The 25,555-nt window shown below is 36.0% G+C and overlaps 1 protein-coding gene across 4 annotated transcripts in view; it reads right to left on the bottom strand.

Annotated features, from left to right (window-relative positions):
• Nucleotides 1-25,555, bottom strand: part of LOC131038134 (uncharacterized) — a 158,905-nt gene that overhangs the window by 16,161 nt on the left and 117,189 nt on the right. For 3 of the 4 annotated variants that reach the window (XM_057970463.2, XM_057970461.2, XM_057970462.2), the window contains one exon: nt 11,980-12,183. The exons of the other annotated variant lie outside the window; for it this stretch is intronic. In XM_057970463.2, coding sequence (XP_057826446.2) covers nt 11,980-12,183 — 204 coding nt within the window. The remainder of the gene's footprint in view (nt 1-11,979; nt 12,184-25,555) is intronic. 4 annotated transcript variants of the gene reach the window in all.

Genomic DNA, 25,555 nt, shown 5'->3' with positions numbered 1-25,555 from the left:
GACATTCACACTAGTGTCCTCTCTGGGCATTAGTGTCCTCTAGTGCCTTGTTTCATCATTTCATTGTCTATTTTCTTAGGGAAACTTTGTTTACAAAATTTGATCCCTTTGGTCTAGAGAGTCTTCCCATGTTTTATTGACAAGTGTCATGCCTTAAATTTTAAGGCACCTCATTGCTTTAGGAAGTGTCATTAGCTAGAAGCAACCTGTCATCATTTCGATTGGTGGAGAGTTTGTACTTCTTAGTAAGGCAACCTGTAGTGAAGGTTTGCCCTTATGTTCTTGTGTCATTTAAGGTTGTTGAGTGGATTGGAGGTGAATGTGCCCTCATCCTACTCCTTGTTTCAAAAAATCAATAGTTGTATCATCTAATGGAGGTATATTAGCTCCTAGTCATTTTCGTCATTTAAGAGTTCGTTTATCATCGAGGATCCTTCCTTATAGTTCTTGAGTGTTTGACAGGTCTTGGGGACCAAACTGTAGCTTGGATTTGCTTGTTAGCTAGGATTCCAACACTAGAACAAGACTACAACTCCTAGGAAGGACCATAGTGCTTGGCAAGGACACTAGCGCTAGAACGAGACTCTAATGCTAGACCAAAACTCCAGCGCTAGACCTAGTCACCCAAGCATTCACGCTAGCATCCTCTCTGGCCATTGGTGTCCTCTAGTGCCTTGTTTCGTCATTTCATCTAGTTGTGTCTTCTAACCATTTCTCAGGGAAACTTTGTTTACAAAGTTGATCCCCTTGGCCTAGAGAGTTTTCCCATGTTTTATCGACAAGTATCATACCTTAAGTTTTATGGCACCTCGTTGCTTTGGGAAGCATGTCATTGCCTAGAAGCAACTTGCCATCATTCCAATTGGTTGAGAGTTTGTACCTCTTAGTAAGGTAACTCCTAGTGAAGGTTTGCCCTTATGTTTTTGTGTCATTTAAGGTTGTTGTTGAGAAGATTGGAGATGAATGTGCCCCTCATCCTACTCCTTCTTTCAGAAATTGATGGTTGCATCATCTAATGGAGGTATGTTAGCTCCTAGTCATTCCACCATCTAGGTGGGTTTCCATGTGTTGTAAGAGTTCCTAAGTGTGTCTTGGAGTAGATTCAAGGTTGATGATTCTCTCATCCTACCCTTGTGTGGCGTTGCGAGAGAACGTCATCGTGGACTAGTACCCAATTGTCATTTGGTGTAGTTCTCCCTTCTCACGAGTTCATCAAGGTAGATTTTCCCTGTGATTGGTAAGTCTTCCATTGGTTCCATCCTGCTTGTAGCAATGGTGAGATCGTTTGTGTTGTTGTCCTTGTTTCATTGTGTTTCACATGACACTTGTGTTGACTTGTTGTGTTGTGCAGCATGTTGCATCTTGGTTGTTTTCCAAAAAAAAATGCTTGATCAGTTTTGATGAAGCCAGGTCAAAAGCGTGCACGAGAACAAGGAAAGAGATGTATCAAATGAAATGAGGAGATGCCAAAGAAACTACAAATGATGCACAAGAGTTCATAAGCACTTGAAAGAGATTGCAATCACGCATCATAGGGGACTTTAAGAAAAGAAAGTGATGAATTAAGATCAAAAGCATGCACATGAGTTTAGCAACCACACAAAAACAAGGAAAGAGACGCATCAAATGAAATGAACGCATGCCAAAGCAACTATGGATGATGAACAAGAGTTCATAAGCACTTGAAAGAGATCACAGACGTGCATCATAAAGGAGAAATTGATTTTGAAAACAAATACATCCAAACCAATCGTGTGTGCCAAAGGCTATTGATGCATGAATAGAAAGGTATAATTTTTTCTTAATATTTGTCTTGTGAAGAAGTACATGCTAAGAAGCTACCATGCACCAATACAAAAGATCAATCTACAAAGAGCTAAACATTTGAGGAAAGGCTTTTTTGGAAATGCACATGAATAGACTAAAAGCTCATTTTTAAGATGAAAAGGGTCAAAAAATTCACAATGTATAAATGTGACAATACAAAGAGGGCCAAATTTTAAAAATCTGAAAATCTGGTGTAATGGTGCATGCCTAAGTAGTGGTGCACACTTGAACAAGCTTCACTATTTATGTGTGCTTGAAAGCAAATAAATGTGCCGGATCAAAGGGGCTGCTTGCATCTTTGTGAGTGCATTCTCCAAACTCGTCTAAGATGGTGCACAAACTTACCAACATTAAAAGCTCATTTTAATCAAATTTTCTATTCAAGGGAAAATAAGATGATGCATCAAGTTGAGAACTTGAATTCAGTATATAGGTGTGCGACAAGGATTAATTGTGCGATTCAAAAAAGAATATCATTTTGTGTACCACCAAAGGAATATTCGTCAACGCAAGAAGGAATAAAATGCAATTTCACAATGGAGTCAAATATTGAAATAATTGCCTCCAATATATTGGCACACAGCAATACAAAGAAAATCTCACTCAAAAAGTTAAAAACATTTTTAAAGTGTATTGACCCATGCCAATAGACAAAGGTGGTGCATTTTTTAAAATTTCAAATGTAATCTATGTTACCCCGAGTTTCCAGGACGGGGACAGTAGGGGACGACGGAACGAGTTTCCAGGATGGCAAATTTTTTTGCCAATTTTGGGGAAGGCAGGGGGACGGCAAAGGGGACGACTATATAAAATATGGGGAAAATTTAAAATATATAGGGAAATTTGAATTTTCATATGAAAAATAGATAAAGCATGTATATATACATTATATTCATATGAAAACATGGATAAAGCAGCTATATGTACATTATAGAACCTTAAAATGCCACATTTGTGTTCAGAATTCATTGTCAATACTCTATATACATTCATAATTCATAATTCATTGTCAATACTCAATATGCATTCATAATTGAAAATTCATTGTCAATATGCCAGCACTTGTTTGATTTGCTGAAAATTTGATTGCTTTGCTTAAACAATTATCGCCGGAAATATTTATTTTTATCGCCCATATCGCATATCCTTCCCTTTTAAATATATGAATATCATATGGTAAGAGATGAAATATTTATATCGTTCCCTTTTAAAGTTTTAAATATATCATATAGTCAAACATGAAATATGGCAACGATATTATGAGTTATCACATAGTCAAGACTTATATTCATAATTTAATATTGTTGCCTTCTAAATTTTTAATAATGTTGGTATATGGAGCCTAATCAGACTTGGAAGTTAAATTTTCCCCCCTTTTATTGGCGCAATTTCCCCCCAAATTATTCAACGGGGGTTTGCGGGCAGCACCCCTAGCATGCATTAGGAAAAATAAATAATTTAGGGCCCACATTAGGAAAAAAAATAATTTAAAAATATGACATTTTTTTAATGTTTTTAACTAACCCCAACCGTGGGGGACGTCCAGCCGTCCCCGAGATGGATTGGGGACGTCCCAACCATCCCCCTCCGTCCCTGGGACGTTATGTACGTCCCCCATGGCTGGGGCAAACGGCCCCCCATTTCCAGGACGTCCCCAGCAAATTCCCACATTTTGGGGACGGAGGGGAAACGTCCCCTGGACTGGGACGGGGGTTTTCAAGCCGGGGGATGCATCCCTGGGTTACGTAGAATGTAATGTAATATAGGCATGCACCTATAGAATGGTGTGCACCAGCACAAAGGAGGAAATTTTAATGTCATTTTGCCTAGAAGCATGTATCTAAGCTCAAGCATGCACCAAGGCAAAATATTTTTTATCTCAGCCCATATTCAAGCACGCCTAATAGAAATATGGTATACCTATACAAAGGAGACATGAATGAGTAGATTTTCAAGTTTTTTCAAAGGTTAGCCATGATCAGAGGAAAACTAGCAAGATCATCAAAGTCATCTAAAGCCACCTAATAAAAATTGTGATATTTTTAGGTATCATCATTTTCAAAGAGGAGCACATCTCAGGATTTGTTATTTTTAGCAATCTCTATTTCTATTGCAAGGAGCCCATGCTATGTTTAGCGTTCATTATTTATATTTTTAGCAATCTCTATTTTTATCACAAGGAACCCATGCTATGTTAATGTTCACTATTTGAGCTCAAAGTAAGCTATTTTTAGATCTACCTCATCATGATGCAGGAGATGAAAGCCTTTGAGGGCTGATAAAAATATTTTTGACCAGCAACAGAGCTAACTATAAAAGTATAACTTTGTGATCAATCACAATTAATCGCGAATAATCGTGGATCGTTGTGGATGGGAATTTTTTCCCTACGAAAATTGTGAATCAGGTCATTGACCATCAGCCACAATCTTTTGCTAATTAACTGCAATTGTAACCTCCCAAGAAATGTTAAGCAAAAATTGCAATAAAAATAGACGAAAACCTTAAAAAAGAACTACAAAAAAGACAAATTCTATAAGCAGCGCCATTCATAGAAGAAACATAGGGTTTGTGGTTCACGTGAGGTAGAGGATCCGCCATGTGAACCCAGAGGTCTATGTGTCATCTGCATGCGGAAGAACTGTAGGAAGCTACACTTGGTAATTATTTAAATTTGTTAACTTCTATATGTACTAGATTAAAATCATAAAAATAAAATAATATTATATTGACTTTAAATAAATTATAATAAGTTAAAAAACATATTTATACTATTTAATTTGTAAAATTGTATATATTAAATTAAATTTATTAAAAATAAAACAATATTATAGTAAATTTAGATAATTTATAATAAATTTAGAAACTAATTTCATAAGTTAAAAATTCAATATAAATAATTTTTTTTTTTAATATATTATACCTTTATAATTTAAAATCTAATTAAACTATTTTAAAATATTAAACTGTTTTAATTTATTAAATATTAACATTAAAAAATAACTTTAAGTAAAACAATAAAATAATATAATATTAAACTTAAATATATTTAATATTAATATTTTTATAAAAATTCAATTTAACTAAAATAATACTTAATATTAAAAAAAGTTTATTATTAAAAAATATAAAATTAATCATACTACATTTTATAAAAAGACAATAAATTTTAAAAAATCATAAATACAAAAAGAACCTAAATTTTAAAGGAAAAAAAAGTTAAAAGCCCTAATATCTGTAAATGTTGTTCAATTTGCAATTCAATATGCAAGATGTATTCTAATTTATATTCTCTATATTTATGTATTATCTATCTCTATTATAAATCTGACTATCTTCTTTGTTTGGCAGGTGAGAGGAGTATTTATCGATTTCAAATATCCTCTTCACAAATATCAATTGATATATCTATGCAAGAGGGGAGGATCAAGGAGTGCCTTGACCGATCATGTCTTATGGACATGACCGATCAACACACTAATTGATTGCACCCTTTGATATATACTATCAATCGGTGTTTATTTAATTACCAGCCTGATACTAATTGGGGTCCACATAACTTAGTGTACATGCCAATCGATATTCACGATGTATGCCAAACGGTGTTTGCGTGGCATATTAACCGATGTAAATCGGTGTCTATGTTAATCGACTAACTAGTGGTTATATATGTTAAGCGGTGCATACTTTGCCACCCGATAGCAACTCGATAATCATTATTAGTTTATTGCTGGGAACACATCCGATATAAATTGGGATACATGGTTAACTCGATAACCATAGGTGATCACCGATATGCCATACTATAATATGATTATCGATATTGATCGACTGAGTAGATTTGATATATGAATGCGGAATAATTATCAAATGAAATAGCTTGAAGTTTTCTGAATGGTTTATCGATAGGATAAATGATTGAATGAGAGACTTCATTTATCTCTCATTCAATCATTTATCTTACCGAAGCTACCATGCATTAACACTCCCTCTTAGCTAGGTAAGATAAATGAGAGCAGTGTATCAAGCATCACAATTCAAATGATAGTTAACATTCTTTACATAATCTAACTTTCTAGGAAATCATATCACCTAATCACATGATATGAAGTATCACCTAAACACGTGATACAAAATGTTCATCACATTAATCTTGTGATGACAAGATATCACCTTAGCATGTGATATCAGTATTGCCTAAGCACGCAATACTTGAGGATAATCATATGAGAAAATATTCAATTCTCATCTTTATCCAAGTTGTGTTAGGTGCACTAACATCTCATATAAATGTTTTACCACAACACAATCATGGCTCATCCATGACACACCAGAGATACAACATGATAACTGGTTTGGACATTATAAGATCGTCACCTTATAATGTCTCCATACAAGTGTTCATTATCTTGAGAGATCGTCACCTCTTAGATATGAACCTAGGGGATAAAATCCAAAATGTCCTATCATGACAAAGAAGTTTACAAATTAAACATCTTATTGATATGTAAATACAAATTACAAAGCAAATTACCTTTCTATCATACCTAAACCTTTTCTGAAGTGATCAACCTTCACTCTGGAAAGAGGTTTGGTCAGAATATCTGCCGTTTGATCTCCTGTACAAACATATTCTAATTGAATCACATTTATGTCTACCATATCTCGCACATAGTGGTATGGGATCTCAATATGCTTGGATCTGTCAAGGAACATTGGATTAACTGAAAATTTTATGCAGCTCTGATTGTCACAATGTATAATAGTGGGTTTCATAGGTTCTCCAAACAACCCCACAAGCAACTTCCTAAGCCATACTGCCTCTCAAACAGCCATAGAAGCTGCAATGTATTCTGCCTGGGTGGAGCTTTGAGCTACAGAGGACTGCTTCCTACTGATCCAAGATATCATGGCTGAACCTAGACTGAAGCAACATCCTGAAGTGCTTTTTCTGTCAGTTACACTTCCAGCCCAATCTGAATCTGTAAATCCATGTAGGTCTATATCAACTTTCTCATATTTGAGACCAAGGTTTAGGGTACCTTGTAGGTATCTCATGATGTGCTTTACTGCAACCAGGTGTATCTCCTTAGGTTCACACACGAACTGACTTAAAGCATTAACTGCATAACAGATATCTGGCCTTGTATTCACCAAGTACATCAGGGACCCAATCATCTGTCTGTATTGAGTAGAGTCAGTGGGTTGTGACTCTCTTGCTGCTTCTTTAAGTTTATGTAAATTGGTTTCCATAGGAGAGGTCATGGGCCTACGGTTTAGCATTCTGAATATCTTCAGAATATCCAAGGTATACTTTCCTTGGTTTAGTATAATGTTGTCAGAATTCTGCCATACTTCCAATCCTAGGAAGTAATGAAGGAGTCCTAAGTCCTTCATATCAAATTCTTTGGATAGATCTTTCTTGCATTGATCTATAAGATGATCATTTCCTGTGATTAATAAGTCATCAACATATAAAATCAAACATTAGCATATCACCTTTATTTCTTTTGTAGTAGAGATTAGGATTTGCATCATTTTTAGAGAAGCCTAGTCCTGAGAGATAGGTGTCAATTCTTTCATACCAGGCCCTGGGAGCCTGTTTAAGCCCATAGAGAGCTTTCTTGAGTCTACACACATGAGACTCTGCATTATAAATTTCAAACCCTTCAGGTTGCTCTAGGTAGACTTCTTCTAAGATCTCACCATTTAGAAATGTTGTCTTAACATCCATCTAGTGTACCTTCCATCCCTTAGCTGCTGCAATAGCTAATACAGCTCTTACTGATGTATATCTGGCAACGGGTGCAAAAGTTTCTTCATAATCTATTCCTTCCCTTTGTGAGAAACCTCTAGCAACAAATCTAGCCTTGTGTTTTTAAATACTACCGTCTGCAGCATGTTTGATCTTTAAAAACCATTTAGATGAAACAACAAATTTCTTAGTTGGCCTAGGAACAAACTCCCAAACATCATTTTTCATAATAGACTAATACTCTTCAGACATGGCATCATTCCATACTTGATGTTCAAGAGCCTCTGATACATTTTTTGGTTCGGCTTTAGAGAAATCATTCATAAGGGCAACATAGCTAGTGAATTTGTTAGGCCTTTTGCTTTCCCTGAAGGAGCAACAAACTTCTGAGCTTCTGCTATAGTCTTGGTGGCCCATAGTGGTCTTTTCTTGAGGTTTTCTCTAGGTGGACTTTGAGTTTCACTTATAGTTTCCTCAGGATTCTCCCTCTGAAACTCAAGAGTAGGATCTCTATCTATGCTAGGGGTGGGGATATAGACTTCAGGGTCTAGAGAGCTTTGGGCTCTTTTGAATGCTAAGTCTTCTTCAAAGATCACATCCCTGCTTAGTTCAATATTCTTTTGACCAGGTATATAGATCCTGTAAGCTTTGGAGGTTTCACTATATCCTACAAAGATTCCCCTTTTTCGAGAAGGCTCTAATTTTAATCTTTTCTCCTTAGGTACATGAATATAGACAGGACATCCATGTTGTTTGTAATTAGGGATGGCAGATTCCAATTGCCTTGGGCAACATTGGAATCCGCCTAAGGGGGCCAGCCCCTTCTCCAAAGTGTAGGGCTAGGCCCTATACCTCTCGGCTTCTCCTAAAAGGTTTCCACGCTACACTCAAACCCAACACACCATCTTGATAGGGCCAACCCTATCCATTTCGCATTAAATAAATTAATTAAATTAAAAGGTTCAATCTACAAGGCAAGCCAACATGTTAGAGGTATTGCTCCTCATATAAATAAGCACATACCTCTCATAACAATTCAATTCATTCAGTTTTCAAAGGCATGCGAAATATATACATTGAGGTAGTGATTGCTTCTATCATCTTCATGTTCAACGAAATACACATAGAAGGCAACAGATCATCATTAGAAGATAGCGCACTCCATTGAAGGCTCAACAAACCCCATAGAAGAATTGCGAACCAGTTGAAGGTGTTGTGAACCCTTGTTTATGCACAGCAAATCAGTTTGGAAGGACTACAAATCATGATCTCTGTCAATGAGCTAATCTTGTAGACTGTTATGCCATCTTTCTTGTGACAGCAACATCTGTACTCCAGATAAGTGTGTAATCATCATATGAATCCAAACCATAATCAGATCTGAGGATCTTTTCTGGCTGGGTTTTTCCTCCTAGGAGGTTTTCCCAAGGTAACTGTGTCTTGTCTTTATTTCATTCTCTTTCTTTACTATGCTTAAATCTGAAAACTATAAATTTCTAATCTAATTAATCTAATTAGTAAACAAATTCTGATTTTCTGAGTTTTAGTTAATTTGAAAGTGTTAAAATCAACAATCCAAATATCCTAAGGTGGCTAATATCAGGTTTTGATTTAGTAAAGACTTCCTCTTGATGCCTTGTACGAACAAGACATCACTCAAATGAAGAGGGATGCCAGAATCTAGATGAAGAGAGGTGGCTCCAGCACCTTTCACTGAATAGCAAGCATCATCTCCAATTATCACTTTCAAGTTGGTTTCTCTTTCTACCAAGTCAAAAAGATGCCCTCGATATCTTGTAATATGACATGAAGCACCACTATCAATCAACCAAGTGTTACTGTCGGTTGGGACATTGCTTGAAAGAGCAGAAATGAATAGAAATCCTTCTGAGTTGTCTCTAGGTTCCCTTTGAGGTGACACTTCATCTATGTCAGCCAAAGAAGCATGTTGTTTTGGTCTTGTTGGACAATCTCGAGCATAGTGACCATACTTGTCATATCTAAAGCATTGGATGTGAGAGAGATCCTTCTTCTTTGGTTCAGGAGCAAAATCTGATTTTCTATCTCTATTCCTCTTGAAATTTCCTTTTCTTCTGGAAGTTTGAGCAGCAAGTAAATGAGCATCTTCATTGTGAGAGCTTCGTCCAATCCCTCTTGCAGCCAATCTGGATTCCTCTTGAATACAATCAACTCTACGGCGATCAAACTTTAGTAGCTTAGATCTTCCATTGATACCTTGGATAAAAGGTTCCCAAGATTGAGGAAGACCGTTAAGTGCCAACATGAATAAGTCTTTGTCTTCAACTATATCTCCAATGGCATATAGTTGATCCTTTAATTCAATAATCTTCATGGAGAAGGAGATGATTGAATCTCCTTTAGCCATCTTGATGTGGTGAAGTTGTTGCCTTAAAGCAAGGGCTCTACTAGTGTTATTGATCTCATACAATCCCTCCAAGGTCTTGAAGATAATAGGCACAAGGTGATCCTTCACAGAATCAATCTTCATCTTGGAGATAATAGGCACAAGGTGATCCTTCACGGAATCAATCAAGATCTTCTTGGCCTTTGTGCCATTCTTCCTCCATTGAGTTTTCTCAGTCTCATCATCAGGCTGGGGCACCTCCCTTTCCACGAATTCGAGAATATCATTCTCTTCTAGTGTAATTAGAACTCTAAACTTCCAAGAGGTGAAGTTAGAGGCACCATCAAGTCTATCTTCAACCTTGAGTCTGTTCACCATTTTTTATGCTAAGATAGACACTCTAAAAAGAGAAGAATGTTTCGCAGCTTAAACAAATCTGATCACAATCTTGCTTAAACCCGATCTGATACCATGTTATTTTTATGATCAGAATTCAGTTAAGCAGAAAATACAGAAATAATGAATGATATATTCCTTAATCACAATCTGCCTTATGAAGAGATGTCGATCTGCTGCTCAATATCGATCTCCTTATAATAGTATGCAATTGTGATGTCCCTTACTAAGTATAAAATTACATTGGAGTTTAGCTTGAATCGTCCTTGCTGTGTTAATTCCAGCGTATTGGTGTTACCTGCTTTTCTTTCTTCGTATCACCCCCTGTGAGAAGATCCAACGCTAGATATATGTGTTCTGGGTGATCGGTTGATGGTCACATCTCTTTAGATGAGACGTGACTTATTTTCTCACTCACGTCATTCTGCTCGGGTCGTGTCTACTCGAAGGAATGCATACCGAGTGCAACGGTTCTTGAAGTTAACCAATTAAATTCAATAGTTATTAACTATTGTTCATTTAATAATATTTAACTTCAATTAAAATTAATAGAATACTAGCTACTTAGCACATCATTGATTCATATTAATATTCAATAATTAAGGATGATGCCCAAAGCTATATCATCAACATATTCTACAATGTTTTACATTTTTTTTTAATCCAATTTTTTCCCGATTTTCTCAAAAAATAATACTTTTGGTTTGCCGATTTTTTCCCCAAACAATTTTTGCTGCTATGGAACCAACAATCGCATGATTGTAATTATAGAATAAGTGGATTAGATAATTTGTAACAAAACTTGCACATCTTGCAAGCAATTGTAAATAGTGTAGAAGTGTAGTTTAATTTATTTATTTTCAAGCAATTGTTTGTAAATAATATAAATAAAGAACTTCTTGCACTTAGAAAAGGAAAGTGATGAATGGTCACCCTCATTTCTATATATTGATGAAATTGATATTCAATGTTATTGTCAATCCAAAATTTGTTACTTGTTCAACAGAATTTATTAAGCCTCTCTTTTTAAAATTACTATTGAATGAATTTGTCATGTGTTGAAATATATTAAATTTCTTCTACCAAATTTGCAAGCTTTGTATTGAAGACCTATTCGAAACTACAAATTGTGGCTTTGTACCAAGCAAAAATCTCCATCAACTTAAGCAAGGCATAAAACACCACTTAGGCATCCTTAAGGCCTCAAGCAAACCTTTGCCACTGTTTAGATCTGGAGTGGATCTTTTCAGTGGTTGCAGCATGCCGAGTGCATGCCTCAAGGCCCTCCCTCTTCCTCTCCATCCCATCCTCCCTCCATCAATCTAGCTACCTTGCTTATTTTTTAAGGATTTCCCTAGTGAAGATGTGTATATTATTGAATAGCATGCTTTACTTGAAACATACTCAAACTAGACTATAACAATAAAAAATTATGATCCTTGGATGTTATTGCTAATTGTATATAAGATTTTTTCCACATCAACGAAGAATCAAAACAAAAATCAAGAATGGAGAAAATACAATCTAGGAATGATCTGGAAAGTGGGGAAAACAAGCATTGCAGATTAGTGATTACAAGGAAAAGGTGAAAAGGCAAGTAATTTATTAAAAAAACATTTTTCAAAGAGTTGCATACCTCCCAATATATTTGTTGGCAGTCTGCACATTGCCAAAACTCTAAATCAAGATCTATCAAACACTCTGGAATCACTTGTTCAGATGTGGCAGCTTCTATAGCTTCATTTCTTGTGAGTGACTTTTCAATGAACTTTCCATTGCATTTGATACATCTAGACATAAGTTGGTACTCAGTTATTTGCAGATTGAATATTTCAATGACCTGTGTACAAAATGAAACAAATAAAAATGCTGCATAAGTTATCAATCTGAACCTAATACGTATAGAAGCAAACGGAAACAATCATACCAAACATTCCCAAGCTATTCCCAAGCTAGTAGCCAAATAAGGTAATTTTCAGTATGTCCTTTATCCATTTGCACAAGTATTGATTTGAAAAGTTAAAAGAAAAATATTTCTCCTTCTATCATGTTGATTATCTGAAAAGTTGCTAACTATTTGATCAAGATACATAGTAGAAGATCCAAGATACAGAAAGAAAAAGAAATTGGGCAGACAGGGATTGCTGGTCTCTTCTTCGTGGTCCCTTTGTGCTTATCCGATTTGCTGGTTATCCGTGGGTCCCATAGGCTGTTTGGCCTCATGGATGTCTTTAAACCCTTCAAGTTGCTCTAGGTATACTTCTTCAGATATCTCTCCATTAAGAAAAGTTGTCTTTACATCCATTTGATGTACCTTCCATCCCTTTGTTGCTGCAATGGCTAGTACAGCCCTTACTGAGGTATATCTAGCTACAGGAGCAAATGTTTCTTCATAGCCTATTCCTTCCTTTTGAGAAAATCCTCTGGCTACAAATCTTGCCTTATATTTTTCAATGCTGCCATCTGCTGCATGTTTGATCTTGAAGAGCCATTTAGAAGAAACAACGGACTTCTTAGTTGGCCTAGGAACAATTTCCCATACATCATTTTTCATTATGGATTGATACTCTTCAGACATAGCATCCTTCCATACTTGATGTTTAAGGGCATCTGTTACATTGTCAGGTTCGTTTTTAGATAGATCATTCATAAGAGCAACATAGCTAGTAAATTTATTAGGTCTTTTGCTTTCTCTGAAGGTTCCAGAAGGAGCAGCAACCCTCTGAGCTTCTTCTACTGTTTTGGTGGCCCATAGTGGTATTTTCTTGAGATTTCTAGGTGAGTTTTCATTTTCATTTTCAGTTTCATCTAGATTCTCCCTCTGAAACTCAGGGGCAGGATTTTCATCTAAGTTACAAGTAGGTACATAGATTTCAGGTTCTATGAAGTTTTGAGTTCTTTTGAAAGCCAGGTCCTCTTCAAATATTACATCCCTACTTAGTTCAATATTTCTTTGACCAGGTACATAGATTTTGTAGGCTTTGGAGGTTTCACTATATCCTACAAGCAATCCTCTTTTTCCAGAAGGCTCTAGTTTTAGACTCTTTTCTTTAGGTATATGGATATAGACAGGACATCCAAATATCCTAAGGTGGCTAATATCAGGCTTAATCTTAGTGAATACTTCCTCAGGAGTTTTGTTCTCAAGATAGGAGTGAGGGCACCTGTTCTGTATATATACAGCGGTGCTAGATGCTTCAGCACAGAGATTTGTGTTAAGGTTTTGATCTAGGATCATGGCCTTGGCAACTTCAACTATAGTCCTATTTTTCCTTTCCGCTACCCCATTTTGTTGGGGGTTATAAGGTATAGTAAGCTCCCTCTTAATCCCATTATCTCTACAAAATTCTTTAAATGAATCTGATGTGTATTCCCCCCCATTGTCGGTTCTCAAGGTTTTAACTTTGTTTCCTGAGTGGTTTTCGGTTAGTGATTTAAATTCTTTAAACATAGAGAGGATCTCTTCTGATTCTTTACTTTTCATAAAGTAGATCCAAGTCTTCCTAGAGTAGTCATCAACAAATATTACATAATACAGGAATCCCCCTAGAGAGGATACAGACATAGGTCCGCATACATTAGAATGAACTAATTCTAGAATTTTGCTAGTTTTCCTAGTACTATTTTGGAATGCACCTTTGGTATTCTTACCTAGGGCACATCTGTAATGTCCCCTACTAGGAATTGGCCTATTTTAACCATAATTAACGCATCTCAACAAGCTTATGACCTAACTAGATTGATAAAATAATAATTCTATCTTGACATGAATCAAATCACTGGTATTCCATAGTTCAATTGATTTATCAATTATTAAATTGTTCATTCACTATACTAGGTAATTAGTGTAATCATTCATAATGCTAAATGTGAATGTCCTTTTATCACTGCTTTAGCTTTAAAGACAAAGAGGATTGTCTTTGTTATTAACGAGCTTGGATACCAATCAAATAGGTTCCCTCACGATTTACAGGTTGCTGATTCTCACCCTATCTTGGGACTTAACTTCTTAAACACTGACAGTATTAACAAGAATTAAATATAAACATATTCTTCTTACTGTTTATTATCTTATGAACTCTTTTTTTTATTTACAATAATATATGATTCTTATTCTGATTTAATCATATAAATCAATAAATAAATAAGTTAAACAATTTTATCAATTATTTATATATTTGCTAATAACCTATTATTAATACTACCAGTGCTTAGTACATTATTAGTTATGAGTATATTTAGTGGCTGTAATGGCAGACAGATCTGACGCATGTCAGATCTGGTCTGCCACTGTCATGAAATTATATATTACTATAATACATATTTTCAGACTATGTTAATACTATTATTGAAATTCTTCATTAAGACATTATCGGGTTTCATATACCAAGCAAACAAATTAAGCACATCACCATGCATACCATTAGGAACAAGGATGTTCCACCTGTAATTTAATAATAGTTCTGATCTGATCCAATCCTCCCTCCTATTCTCTGCCGTACATCTCCTTATCTGAGCTTTTTCCCTATTTCCATTACTACGTCTGACTAATAAGGTTCCCCCCGATGCTTCCTGGGATGATTGTGAATGATTTCTTATATCTTCGTGGGACTGATAAGTTATGCTGCCAAGAGACATGTCTTATGTTAACACACCACTTCATTACTAATTTGGTTATCGATTGCCTTTGACCAATCTTAATCTTATGATAGGCACATGGGTTATCTTATTCAATCTAACTTGGTAGTGGTTGCTTGTGATTATGGTCACTACCTTTAGCCACCCCGATTCTTGTGTCTTCCAGTAGATATTGATTAGTGTATTATTTTGACTTGCTTATGATAATGTGATCGGTGTCATTATTACAAGTCATTGATGCTTGGCTTCAATTTATCTATAATGTAATATTATCCTTCATGATATCCTTACTCCTTTTGATCTATATCGCATATGATAACTCGTCTCTTCAAGGTAATTGTTATGTCTTAGATATTATTTTCTTCTGGTTTGTATAGTTCCGATACTAACGTTATTAACATTGATGCTCATGAACGTCTTCATGGGAAGACTAACCCTTATTCAATGCTTCACTATTGACTCTCCATATGTAACATTAACCTCCACTTAATAACACTTAGGAATTTATCCTAATCATTCTTGCTTCCTCTATACTCGTCCCTTGGTTGGATGCTGTTTGTCGATATGAGGATAATCGCTGATATACAACGGTGACCCCTCACAATTCATTCATAATTCCAATCATTAATAACATAATCATTGTTATCGACCAATGTTTGGTCAATGTCGTGTTCTTCATGTGTTATCGACTGGTTTTGTGATATTGGTTAATAGCATGTTGGCTATCCCTTGCAGTTGTTGACCAATCGGTTTACCAATGGCGATCTATAAGATTTATGCCTATTTATATTTTTTAAGGGCATCTTCAGCCGTTGTTTACTTCTTGATAGTATCAATAATTGTAAAATTTATATTATTATTAATTTAAATATTCCAAGAATATTATTATTAATTAATATTAATTAAATAATAATATTTAATAAATAAATAATTATTTGTTGGTAATTAATATAATAATAGTTGGTTCATTTTGGATATATATATAACGATCAAGGAGGGGATATGACATAATTAATAGTCAAACACTTCCGATAATTGATTTATCGGTATTTATAATGATTCCCGTGTTTACCTGTTCTCATCACGGTAAACATTAAAGTTTGGCTTCAAGAGATATTTTCGATTTTGCTAATGGGTTCTCAATCTATTCCAACGCTTATTGCATTATAATTGTTTGATAGTTACTATATAAATAATAATCATATATAACAATAACAATAATTAATAATCATACCAAATAATAATAAACATTAATAATTATATATTAGAGGAAAATCGTGAAGTCTCATAAATGAGACGATTTCCCAATATCATTAAATGTTAATTAATAAATGTTTAATTATCGTATTTATTTAATCCAATGTCCAAAGAGGGGTTATGACAACATCCTTTGCATGCCCCTGAATGATCTTGCTTTAACTTGGGTAGACCTGTGACAAGGTTTCCCAATGAAGATAAAGCCCTGAAATTCAGATGGCCTAATCTTCTATGCCAAACTTCATTTGCATTAGTGGCTTCATGGATTAGGGCTAGATTGGGTTCCGTGCACAGCTCATACAAATAGCCCTGTCTCTGTCCAATGGTCTTTGCCTTCTTGATGGAGGAGTTCCTTGGCAAAGCCAATACTTCGTTGTCCATGAATGTCACTCTGTATCCGTTATCTTCCAATGTCGATATAGAGACTAGATTTCTTTTGATGCCGAGGACATATAGTACTCCTTCAAGCCGCAAGGTTATGCCTGTCTTCAATTTGATGGTGCAGGTTCCTACTCCTTTGACTGGATGTGTGGAGTCATCTCCGATGGTTATGTCCTCATCACTCTCCTCTGTCATGGAATCAAGTACTTCTCTAAATCCAGTGATGTGCCTCGATGAACCACTGTCAATCACCCATGAGTTGATTTTGTTAGAAGCTTGACTTGTGAGTGCTGAGTAGAATACGTATTTCCCGAAGTCATCTTCCCCTTTAGTCTTTCCTGCTTTGACAAATGTAGCATGTTTCTTGGTTCTTTCCGGACATTTTGCAACGAAGTGTCCGAACTAATCACATCTGTAACATTGAATGTGAGATAAGTCCTCCTTTGAAGTATTCTTGCCTTGACAACCTTTTCTCTTTCTAAACTGCCTTTTCTTGTTTTGTTTGGTGGAGTTGGTGTTTAGAACTTGCAGGTCTTCATCTATATTCTTGTGTTTCATTCCCATCTTGTTCAATCTTGATTCTTCTTGGAGACAATCATCCCTTAATCTTTCAAACTTGGGATATTTGGACCTTGCACTGATGCCTTGGACGAATGTGCTCCATCCACTAGGCAACCCATCTAAAGCAATGAGTGTTAACTCTTTGCTTTGGATCTCGTAGTCCAGAGTTGCAAGTTCATCTTTTAGAACTGATATCCACATAAAGTAGGCGTTGATTGTCTCCCCTTTGCTCATGGTGATATGATTTATTTCTCGTTTTAATGCTAGAGTTCGACTTGCATTTGATATCTCAAATGTGCTTTCAAGAGCTTTGAACATTTTATAGGCTGTCTAATGTTTTCTTATGATGGGCATTATGTTGTTTCTCACCCCATCAACTATTATTTTTATTGCCTTTTCATTTCCCTCAATCCATGTTGTTTTGTCAGGTTCATTTTCGGGTTGAGCATTTTTAGTTTGAACAAACGAATCCACTTTGTTCTCCTTTAAAATCATTTGAATTCTGAATTTCCAGGCTGAAAAATCATCGCCACCTCCAAGTCTGTCTTCGAATCTGATAGCACTGGCCATTTGAAGAAATGTGATGTAGTATATAAACTTGTTCTTAAATTTGTTTCACGAAATTAAATAGCCTCAAGTTCAATCAACTTGGTTCTGATATCATGTAAATGTATTGTAATTTCCAATTTAATGGACAAGTTATATGCAGGATGGTGTATTTTAATTTTGATATTATGCCTATGACACTAATATTGCTATCTTTCTTTTACAGCAGGTAAGGAGGATGAACATGTATCGATTTCAATGTCATCTCCTTTGATTGGAATGATGTATAAATAGTAGGATGGCCATGATCAAGTGGCACCTTGATCGGACATGCCTTTTAGACATGTCCGACCAAGATGTCACTTGGTCGTGACCCTTACTAACATCAACCAATCCATAACTAATCGGTGCTATAAACATAACCAATAATGAATCGGTATCATTTAATGATAACAGTGCTTATAAACATGCCCGATAATGAATCGATATCATTGTTAATGGTAACGGTGCTTTATAAACATATCCGATCATGAATCGGTATCATTTGTTAATTGTTACAGATATAAAGCATACCCGATAATGAATCGGTATCAAAGCATATAATAATGGATTAATATAACGTAAACAATAACAATAGCTGTTAGCATTATATGCTATCGAGTTAATACCCGATAGCATTTAGATTGACACTTAACATAGTTAAGCAGGTCGTCAATCTAATCTATCATTATCCAATATCAATATCATAATTATGACCAATGTTATAGTCTGATAAACATAAAGCATGAATGACTAAACTAATAACAGAATAGAGGAGATTAATGAGTTAGGAGAGTCTAATCTTGCAGAAGCTACTAATGCATTAACATGTACAACCTGCTTAAAGAAATATGACTGCAAAAAATAGTTTTTGTGGTCAGTTATCTGTTTTGAGTCACATGCCAATTTTATTACATTGTTCAATTCCATCTCTTTGCCTCATGCTCCCCATAGCAGCAGCTGCTACAGAAATATTAAGGCTTTTGAGGAGGAATGAAACTACTGTCATATACAACTAATGGTTTCTCTTTAGAAAAGAAGCAATAGGAGATTTTTTGCAAATAGTTTCTGTTATCAGCAATTGTCTTTCCCATAAAAAAATAAGGGGAGACTAAAAAAATACGAGAAGATAGACATGAAGACTCCTGCAATCAACAGACTCGAACCAGAGTTGTAGCAAACTTAGAGCATATAGGAAGAAACCTGATATACACAATCTCAGACATCAAGGAAGACAAAGTCTCCTCACCTCCAATTTTCCCAGAAGTTAATAAGAGAAAACAAGCCAACATCCTACATGACAAATAGAACGGTTTACCAAGGCTTAGTTTATATGAAGCTTTACTTACGAATAAATTCACAGAAAAAATCCATCAAATATCAGCCCTAAGCCTTGAAGCATGTTGTAACCATGTGAATTTTCCATACTAAAAATTCTAATAATAAAACTCGTTTATCATTTGTCACTTGTAAGCTGTTTTTGTTTCTGTATCCTTGTTGCCAGCAATTGCCAATGTTATCATTGTCAATTCTATTCAGCACCTACGCAGCACCCACAAGAGAAGGTTTTCAAACAAGCCAAGCAAGGTGGACATTTCAGCTCGGGTACAAGGAAAAGCAGTGAAGTGCAAAAGTAGGCAAATTAACAGCAGAACTTCTGAGGCATGTTTTGATGAAGTAAAGGTACCTAGGGGTTATTTTATACTAAGGAAAAGAATACGACAATCCTGAGTGTGCCCCCTAGCAAATCTAGTATCATATTGCACGGCAAAAAATGATGGAGACGACTCTCACACATATCCACACAACTTGCACATTGTGGCTCACACCCACAAAGCAATGCTATGGTTTAAGACAATAACCAATTTCTACAGACTTTCTGTCAAAACAGTGATAGGAACTTGTCCAGCGAAATGACAGTTTCAGATAACACATTTTCAGATGTATGCAACAAGAACTATAGTGAATCAATAGATCAACAATAACTAGGAAAAAACATCGACGACCAATGAACAACAATCATTTATTTGTTTATTCAATCTTCCACAAATATGTTTACAAGTTTATAATCAACTACTTACACTACAGCGTCAACCTTCAACCCATTCGCCCAATCTACTCCTGTCATTTCTGTCACACTTCCACCTGTATTCATCATACCTCCTCACTCTTTCCACTCACCATTTCTATCTTCGAGCCACATCATCTCTCATTCTACGCGCTCCTTCCTTCTATCATTCAACGGCCTATCATGCAACGACCTTCCACTACCTCTTCTTCTCGCCTTCATGTTACAACCATTCTATAATGGTTTTCACTATTCTCAAACTGGTCCGTTTTCTCCATATTCGAATCAATCTTTCTTTCCCATCCAAGACCTTTCCCCATTGTTTGGCCTCTCGAACTCACCCTACTCCCTTTGTTATTCCATTCTCCTCTGTTTTACCGATACTGGCCTCTTTTGTTCTGCACCGGTTATCTTTACCAACCGCCAACTATCATTCTGCCCACCTTTTTCTTCAACCCTGCTAACCATCTTCCATTCATAACCGTTCCAAACTGGCCCAAACTAATTTCAAAGTGAATGTTAACCAAAAAATAAACAACTAAGACAAAATATGGTTTCGTGACGATGCTCCTACATCAGACTCCCCAGGAGACAAAAGAAAGCATGTGCTCCTGCACATGAGAGTAACAATCAACTCCTCATTCGCTTCATTCTTTCTTCCTCTTCTTCCAGCATCGCTCTAACTCATCTTCCACATTAATCTAATATTGCTGTCCACTTCTCCACTTTTCTCTTATGGAATTATCTCTAGTGTCTACCAACCTTCTCCAATCTCCTCGTATCCTTTCATCCACACACAAAACATCAAAAATGAATAAATGGAAATTATAGATTTCCATGTCGCTAAGACCACTCACCACATACCTTTGCATTACAATTTTAGAAATATTGTCTACCACTGCACTTACCATTTCATTTTCATACTCAACCTCCTCATCCAATATCTTTTCTAGCCACTCGGCCACCATGGCTAACTGCTGCAACAAAAAAATATTTCCAACTTCATGTTCCTTCTCATGAGTCTCAACATCCAAATGAAAATCTTCAAATACTATTCCACATCCTACCTTTATTGCTGCTACAACTTCATTATTTTCTATTTCAACCTTCTTTTACATATCCTTTTTTGGACTCTTGGACTGCATACCTTCCAGTTTGCCTATCCACTCTTCCTCTACAGCTGCAAATTGTTCCCACAAATCATCCATATTGTTATAGTTTACTGATCCTTCCACTTCTATCTTTGTCATGTCTTTCTCAAAAATTTGATTGCCTTCATTATTTATAATATCTGTTGCACTAACTTCTGCTGCTGCATTGTCATTTGCATCTTCTCCTCCAAGCATTCTTTTGACTTCTAATGCTACCCATATGGCTGCTCCATAAGGATCTGCTTCAATTACTATTACCTGCTTATCTGAATTTGTACTTTCATTCTGTGCATTACCTACTTCTGTTGTCTTCTTTTTCTGTTCAATCCTCAGTTCCGAATTCTTTTCTGCATGTTCCTCTTCATTTTTCATTTTGTTGTTAAACTCTTTGACAAACTTGCATCGGTGCTTTCTGAACTCTTCAATCTGCCTTTCTTTTCTTTTTTTCTTTTCCTTGTATCTTCCTCTTCTCATTTCTTTTTCATCTACAAGTCTCCACAACTTCATTTCATGTTCATACATGTCATCATCTTAAGTCACTTCTGCATCAATTCTGAAAGATCCCTAATGGATCCCCTTGCTGATCTGCTGTAATTTTTAAAATAATAAACTATATTTTCTTGTGATTTTTGTTGATGGTCTTACAGAATAGAGAGAAGTTGCAGAATGTTTGGTTTCTTTTTGTATTTTTTTTAATATATAAGCAAGTAATGAATAAAGAACAGCAAATAAGGAAGGAAACTGAAACAAGTAAGAACATTCAATTAAATCAGAATTGATACAAATCGTACCAGGCAGATTTCTGATTTATAATATCTAGATTATTCCCTGCGCAATGGGGATGTGCTTACATCCAATAATGGCGCCAACTGAAGGGTAGATGATGAACACAAACCAAGAACACTAGCTATGGCTGAATGAAAGTCTTCACCACTTCTAGCGTATAGTGTACCTACTGTAATGGAGGCATCAAGCTGAAACAATCACACCCCAGCTGGAAATTCAACCACCCTACTGAAACCCTCACCAAGCAATCTGAATCTCCACAAGGAATAGGGCATACACTCTGACCAATAATGCCAATGCCAAAAGAATCCACTGCCAATCAATAGCTAAGGGCTACGTCCCAGCCAATACCAATCATGGGGTTTGCGTCCTAGATTGAAGAATTGCTCTACCAGAGCAATATCACACCAAACAAGTTTTCAATATGTAAAAGATAATGAGAAATTAGGTTTCCTTCTCCTTACATCTCTTTCCTTCCAAATCGATCCCTAAAGATATATGAAAGTGTGCTTTAATATAAAGTCATATTTCCCAATATTGGGCGCCCAAGTATAGAGAAAACACCACTTTTTCAATATAAAATAACTTAAAGCGCCAAAAGGACCTTGGCAAGTGAAAATCATTTAGAGAAGTTCAAGACCTTTCCAACGAGCTATAATACATGGGCATACGAATCCAGATGAAGCCAAAAACCCCTTATTACTCTGAAATGGCTATAGACATAGCCTTATTTAAAATATTAAAACACTAACTTAAGAAATATTTAAATATATTAAAAATATAACCCAAATAGCTACAGAAAGCTCGAAACACACCAAAACCCTGAAACTGAACCTGTCACCTGTCTGTGACTGATGTCGGAAATCATGGATCAACTAGCGGTCTCATCCCTAAAATCTAGGGATGCTCCTAGAAACTAGGAAACACACCCAAATCTCCTGAAACTGAATCCAAGGAATGGTGTCATGGAACCCCAACCCTGGACGCTGTCACAACCTCCTAAAAGTAGGAATTGCCTCCTAAAATGTAGGAACTGCCTCCTAAAATCAAGAAACTGCTCCAAACTAGTTTACTACTACCAGAAACACCAAATCCAAACACTGAATATCCTGACTGAGTCTCTATCCACCATTGCTAGCCTACAAGACTCCATAATAGGCTAACTCACAGGTCTCTACTAGACAGAGCTAAAGAGGGGACATGACAAATTCCATCTTCATCAACAATTCTATTCAAAATTACAAAAGAATCATTATTGAAATCTTTTACTTTTACTTGCGTACTACTCACCTTGTACATGTTCTCCTCAAGCTTCTGCCAACCTGATGTTGCAGCTATCTCCATCTTCTCCTTCATTATTTCATCTGGCAGTACTCCGGTTGTTCCATCTTCATCTACATCTTCAATTTCAGTCACTATTACCCTTGTCTTCTCCTCTTCATTTGTTCCTTTCTTTCCCTTTGTAAGACATGTTCTGGTTGCAAATCCTTTCTCTTCTTCACCCACAAACTCAATCTTCTCTTCACATCTTCCATTCACTTGAAGTGTTTTTCAACAATCATATCCTACAACACCATTTTCAACTATCACACACTTGGCCACTAAAAGATGTCGAGTGTTGATTGAAGCAATCTGATATAATTTTCTAATTCTGATTTCTTTGGCCAGTGTTGTCGACATAAATTGCCTATTGTTATGTTTGATAATATTGGTTATCAGACAAGGTATTAATTAATTGTATTGAGTGGGTTGTCAGTCTCGGGTGGTTATGTGTCGGTTGGTTGATGGTTGTGTACCTCTCGGCAACCGTCAGGTCCTTTAAATATGTCGTGCACTGTCAAGGAAGGGGGATGGTATTGTCGGATCTATTGTAATCCTTGGCCGACCATCTTTGGTCTCTTCTCTGTAATAATTGAATGTGCGAAAAGAGATATATTTTACTAGCGTGTCTAGTATGCATTGTCATATACATTATTATTTCTTGTATTTAATTTACCAGTTGTAGTGGTAAACAACCAACGGTAGGAAGTTTGGTTTTTATATGCGTTTTTGGGTTTTATGCTTTTTTTGTGTTTTTTTGAGATATATGCTTTGGGAAATTGACAATGCAAATCAATAACAATGATAATACATAAACAATTGACTGGAAACTAAGTTTCAGATTTCTGATTTTTTTTTATCAGCAATAATAAATGAATGTAAATGATTTCCTTCAACAATCTAAGCCAACAATGGCCTACTAGGAGTCCAGTGCTGGGAATAGAGGGGGTCTTATTGGCATGAACTAGTGAACTGATGGAATGAAGCCACTTGTAATGTCCTGTTGATGTGTTTTTTATGCACATGACAATACAGAATAAATTACCAAAGTAATTTACCCTCTCTTGAACAAAATCACCTCAGATGCTAAGAATGAGATCAACTAAAATGATTCCAAGGTTTCTACATGTCAGGTCTTGATGAGTGGGTAAGTTCAGTGGTTGATGTGAATTGTTGTGTTTCACTTTGGGGACTTACGCAAATGTTTGGATTATCATGAATGATGCGGAATAGGTGTGCTGACAACTTAAGATTTATCAATAAGGCTCTGGATTTACTTCTTGCTAAAAAAGGGGGAAAAAGAATAGGGTTCAGAAAATCTATTCTAATCCTAGGAATGTAGGAAATGATGAATGGATCTAGTGGAATCAAACCAAGCAAGGTCTCACAATCAGGTATTGACACAAGCTTAGTGCAATCATCTAAGGTATACTTAATGATTTTCAGACTATTACCATCAAACGTAGACACCATCCAAGTTGATGCTTGTCAACGGACACATAATAGTTGAAGTTATGATTACTCAAATTCCAGTTGACCACACAAGGCACACTTATCAACGGCAAGAGGCTAGTGGGTATGGATTAAGGATTCCACACAAATAAATTCAACAAATCTTCCACTCAATCTAACATACATGGAAATAAATTCTAATCTAAATTCTAATCTAACTTGGAGGAATTGAGAACCATGAATGCAAACACAACATTTGAAGAGCAAAATCACCAACAATTGAACAATGATTAGGATTCAAATAGCTGCAGCATATACCAAAAATTCTACAAAAACTCTCTTACAAATGAGAGAAAAAGTGGCATATATAGAGTCTCTTACAAAATGGATGGCCAAGATTGATCTAAGATCAACGGTCGAGATCATGCCAACAAAACCCTAGAATTGCCCTAATTAGGGTTACATCAAAAATGGCGCCACCAACATATGGCCCAATGAAAAAATACTTAGTCATCAAATAGAGAATCTTCTAGAAGATTCCTTCTTGCATCTCTCTCTCTCCTAGCATACTCCAAGAATCTAGCCAATACTGAATCTAACTCCTCCATGGAAATGCTAGGCAAGGTATCCTGCTGTAAATCAATCACATCCAATGAATCCGAGCAAGCATTCAAAGTGTTCTCCCATTCAGGCATGAGCTTCTGCGAATTATGAACATGAATCAACAAAGAGACCAAGTCATCAATCTGACTCTTCTGCAAAGAGTCCAACTGGCAAAAATACATAAATTTCATCTTGTCTCTTAATTCGGCTAAGTGTAAACCACTAGCATCACTAACATCAACACCCAATAATTCCTCAATCGAGGCAAGGATTTTTATCTGAATGTCCTGAATTAATCCTTCCATCTCCATACAACTCGATTGGGTGTTCTCATAAGCTGATTTCTTCAAGGCTAGTGCACAATACCAGCCATGGAAATTATATATGTCTCCACTGTGCACAATGTTCTC

This window comes from Cryptomeria japonica, chromosome 11 (assembly GCF_030272615.1).
Source record: "Cryptomeria japonica chromosome 11, Sugi_1.0, whole genome shotgun sequence".
NCBI lineage: Eukaryota > Viridiplantae > Streptophyta > Pinopsida > Cupressales > Cupressaceae > Cryptomeria > Cryptomeria japonica.
This window is presented reverse-complemented; position numbering and strand designations above follow the sequence as displayed.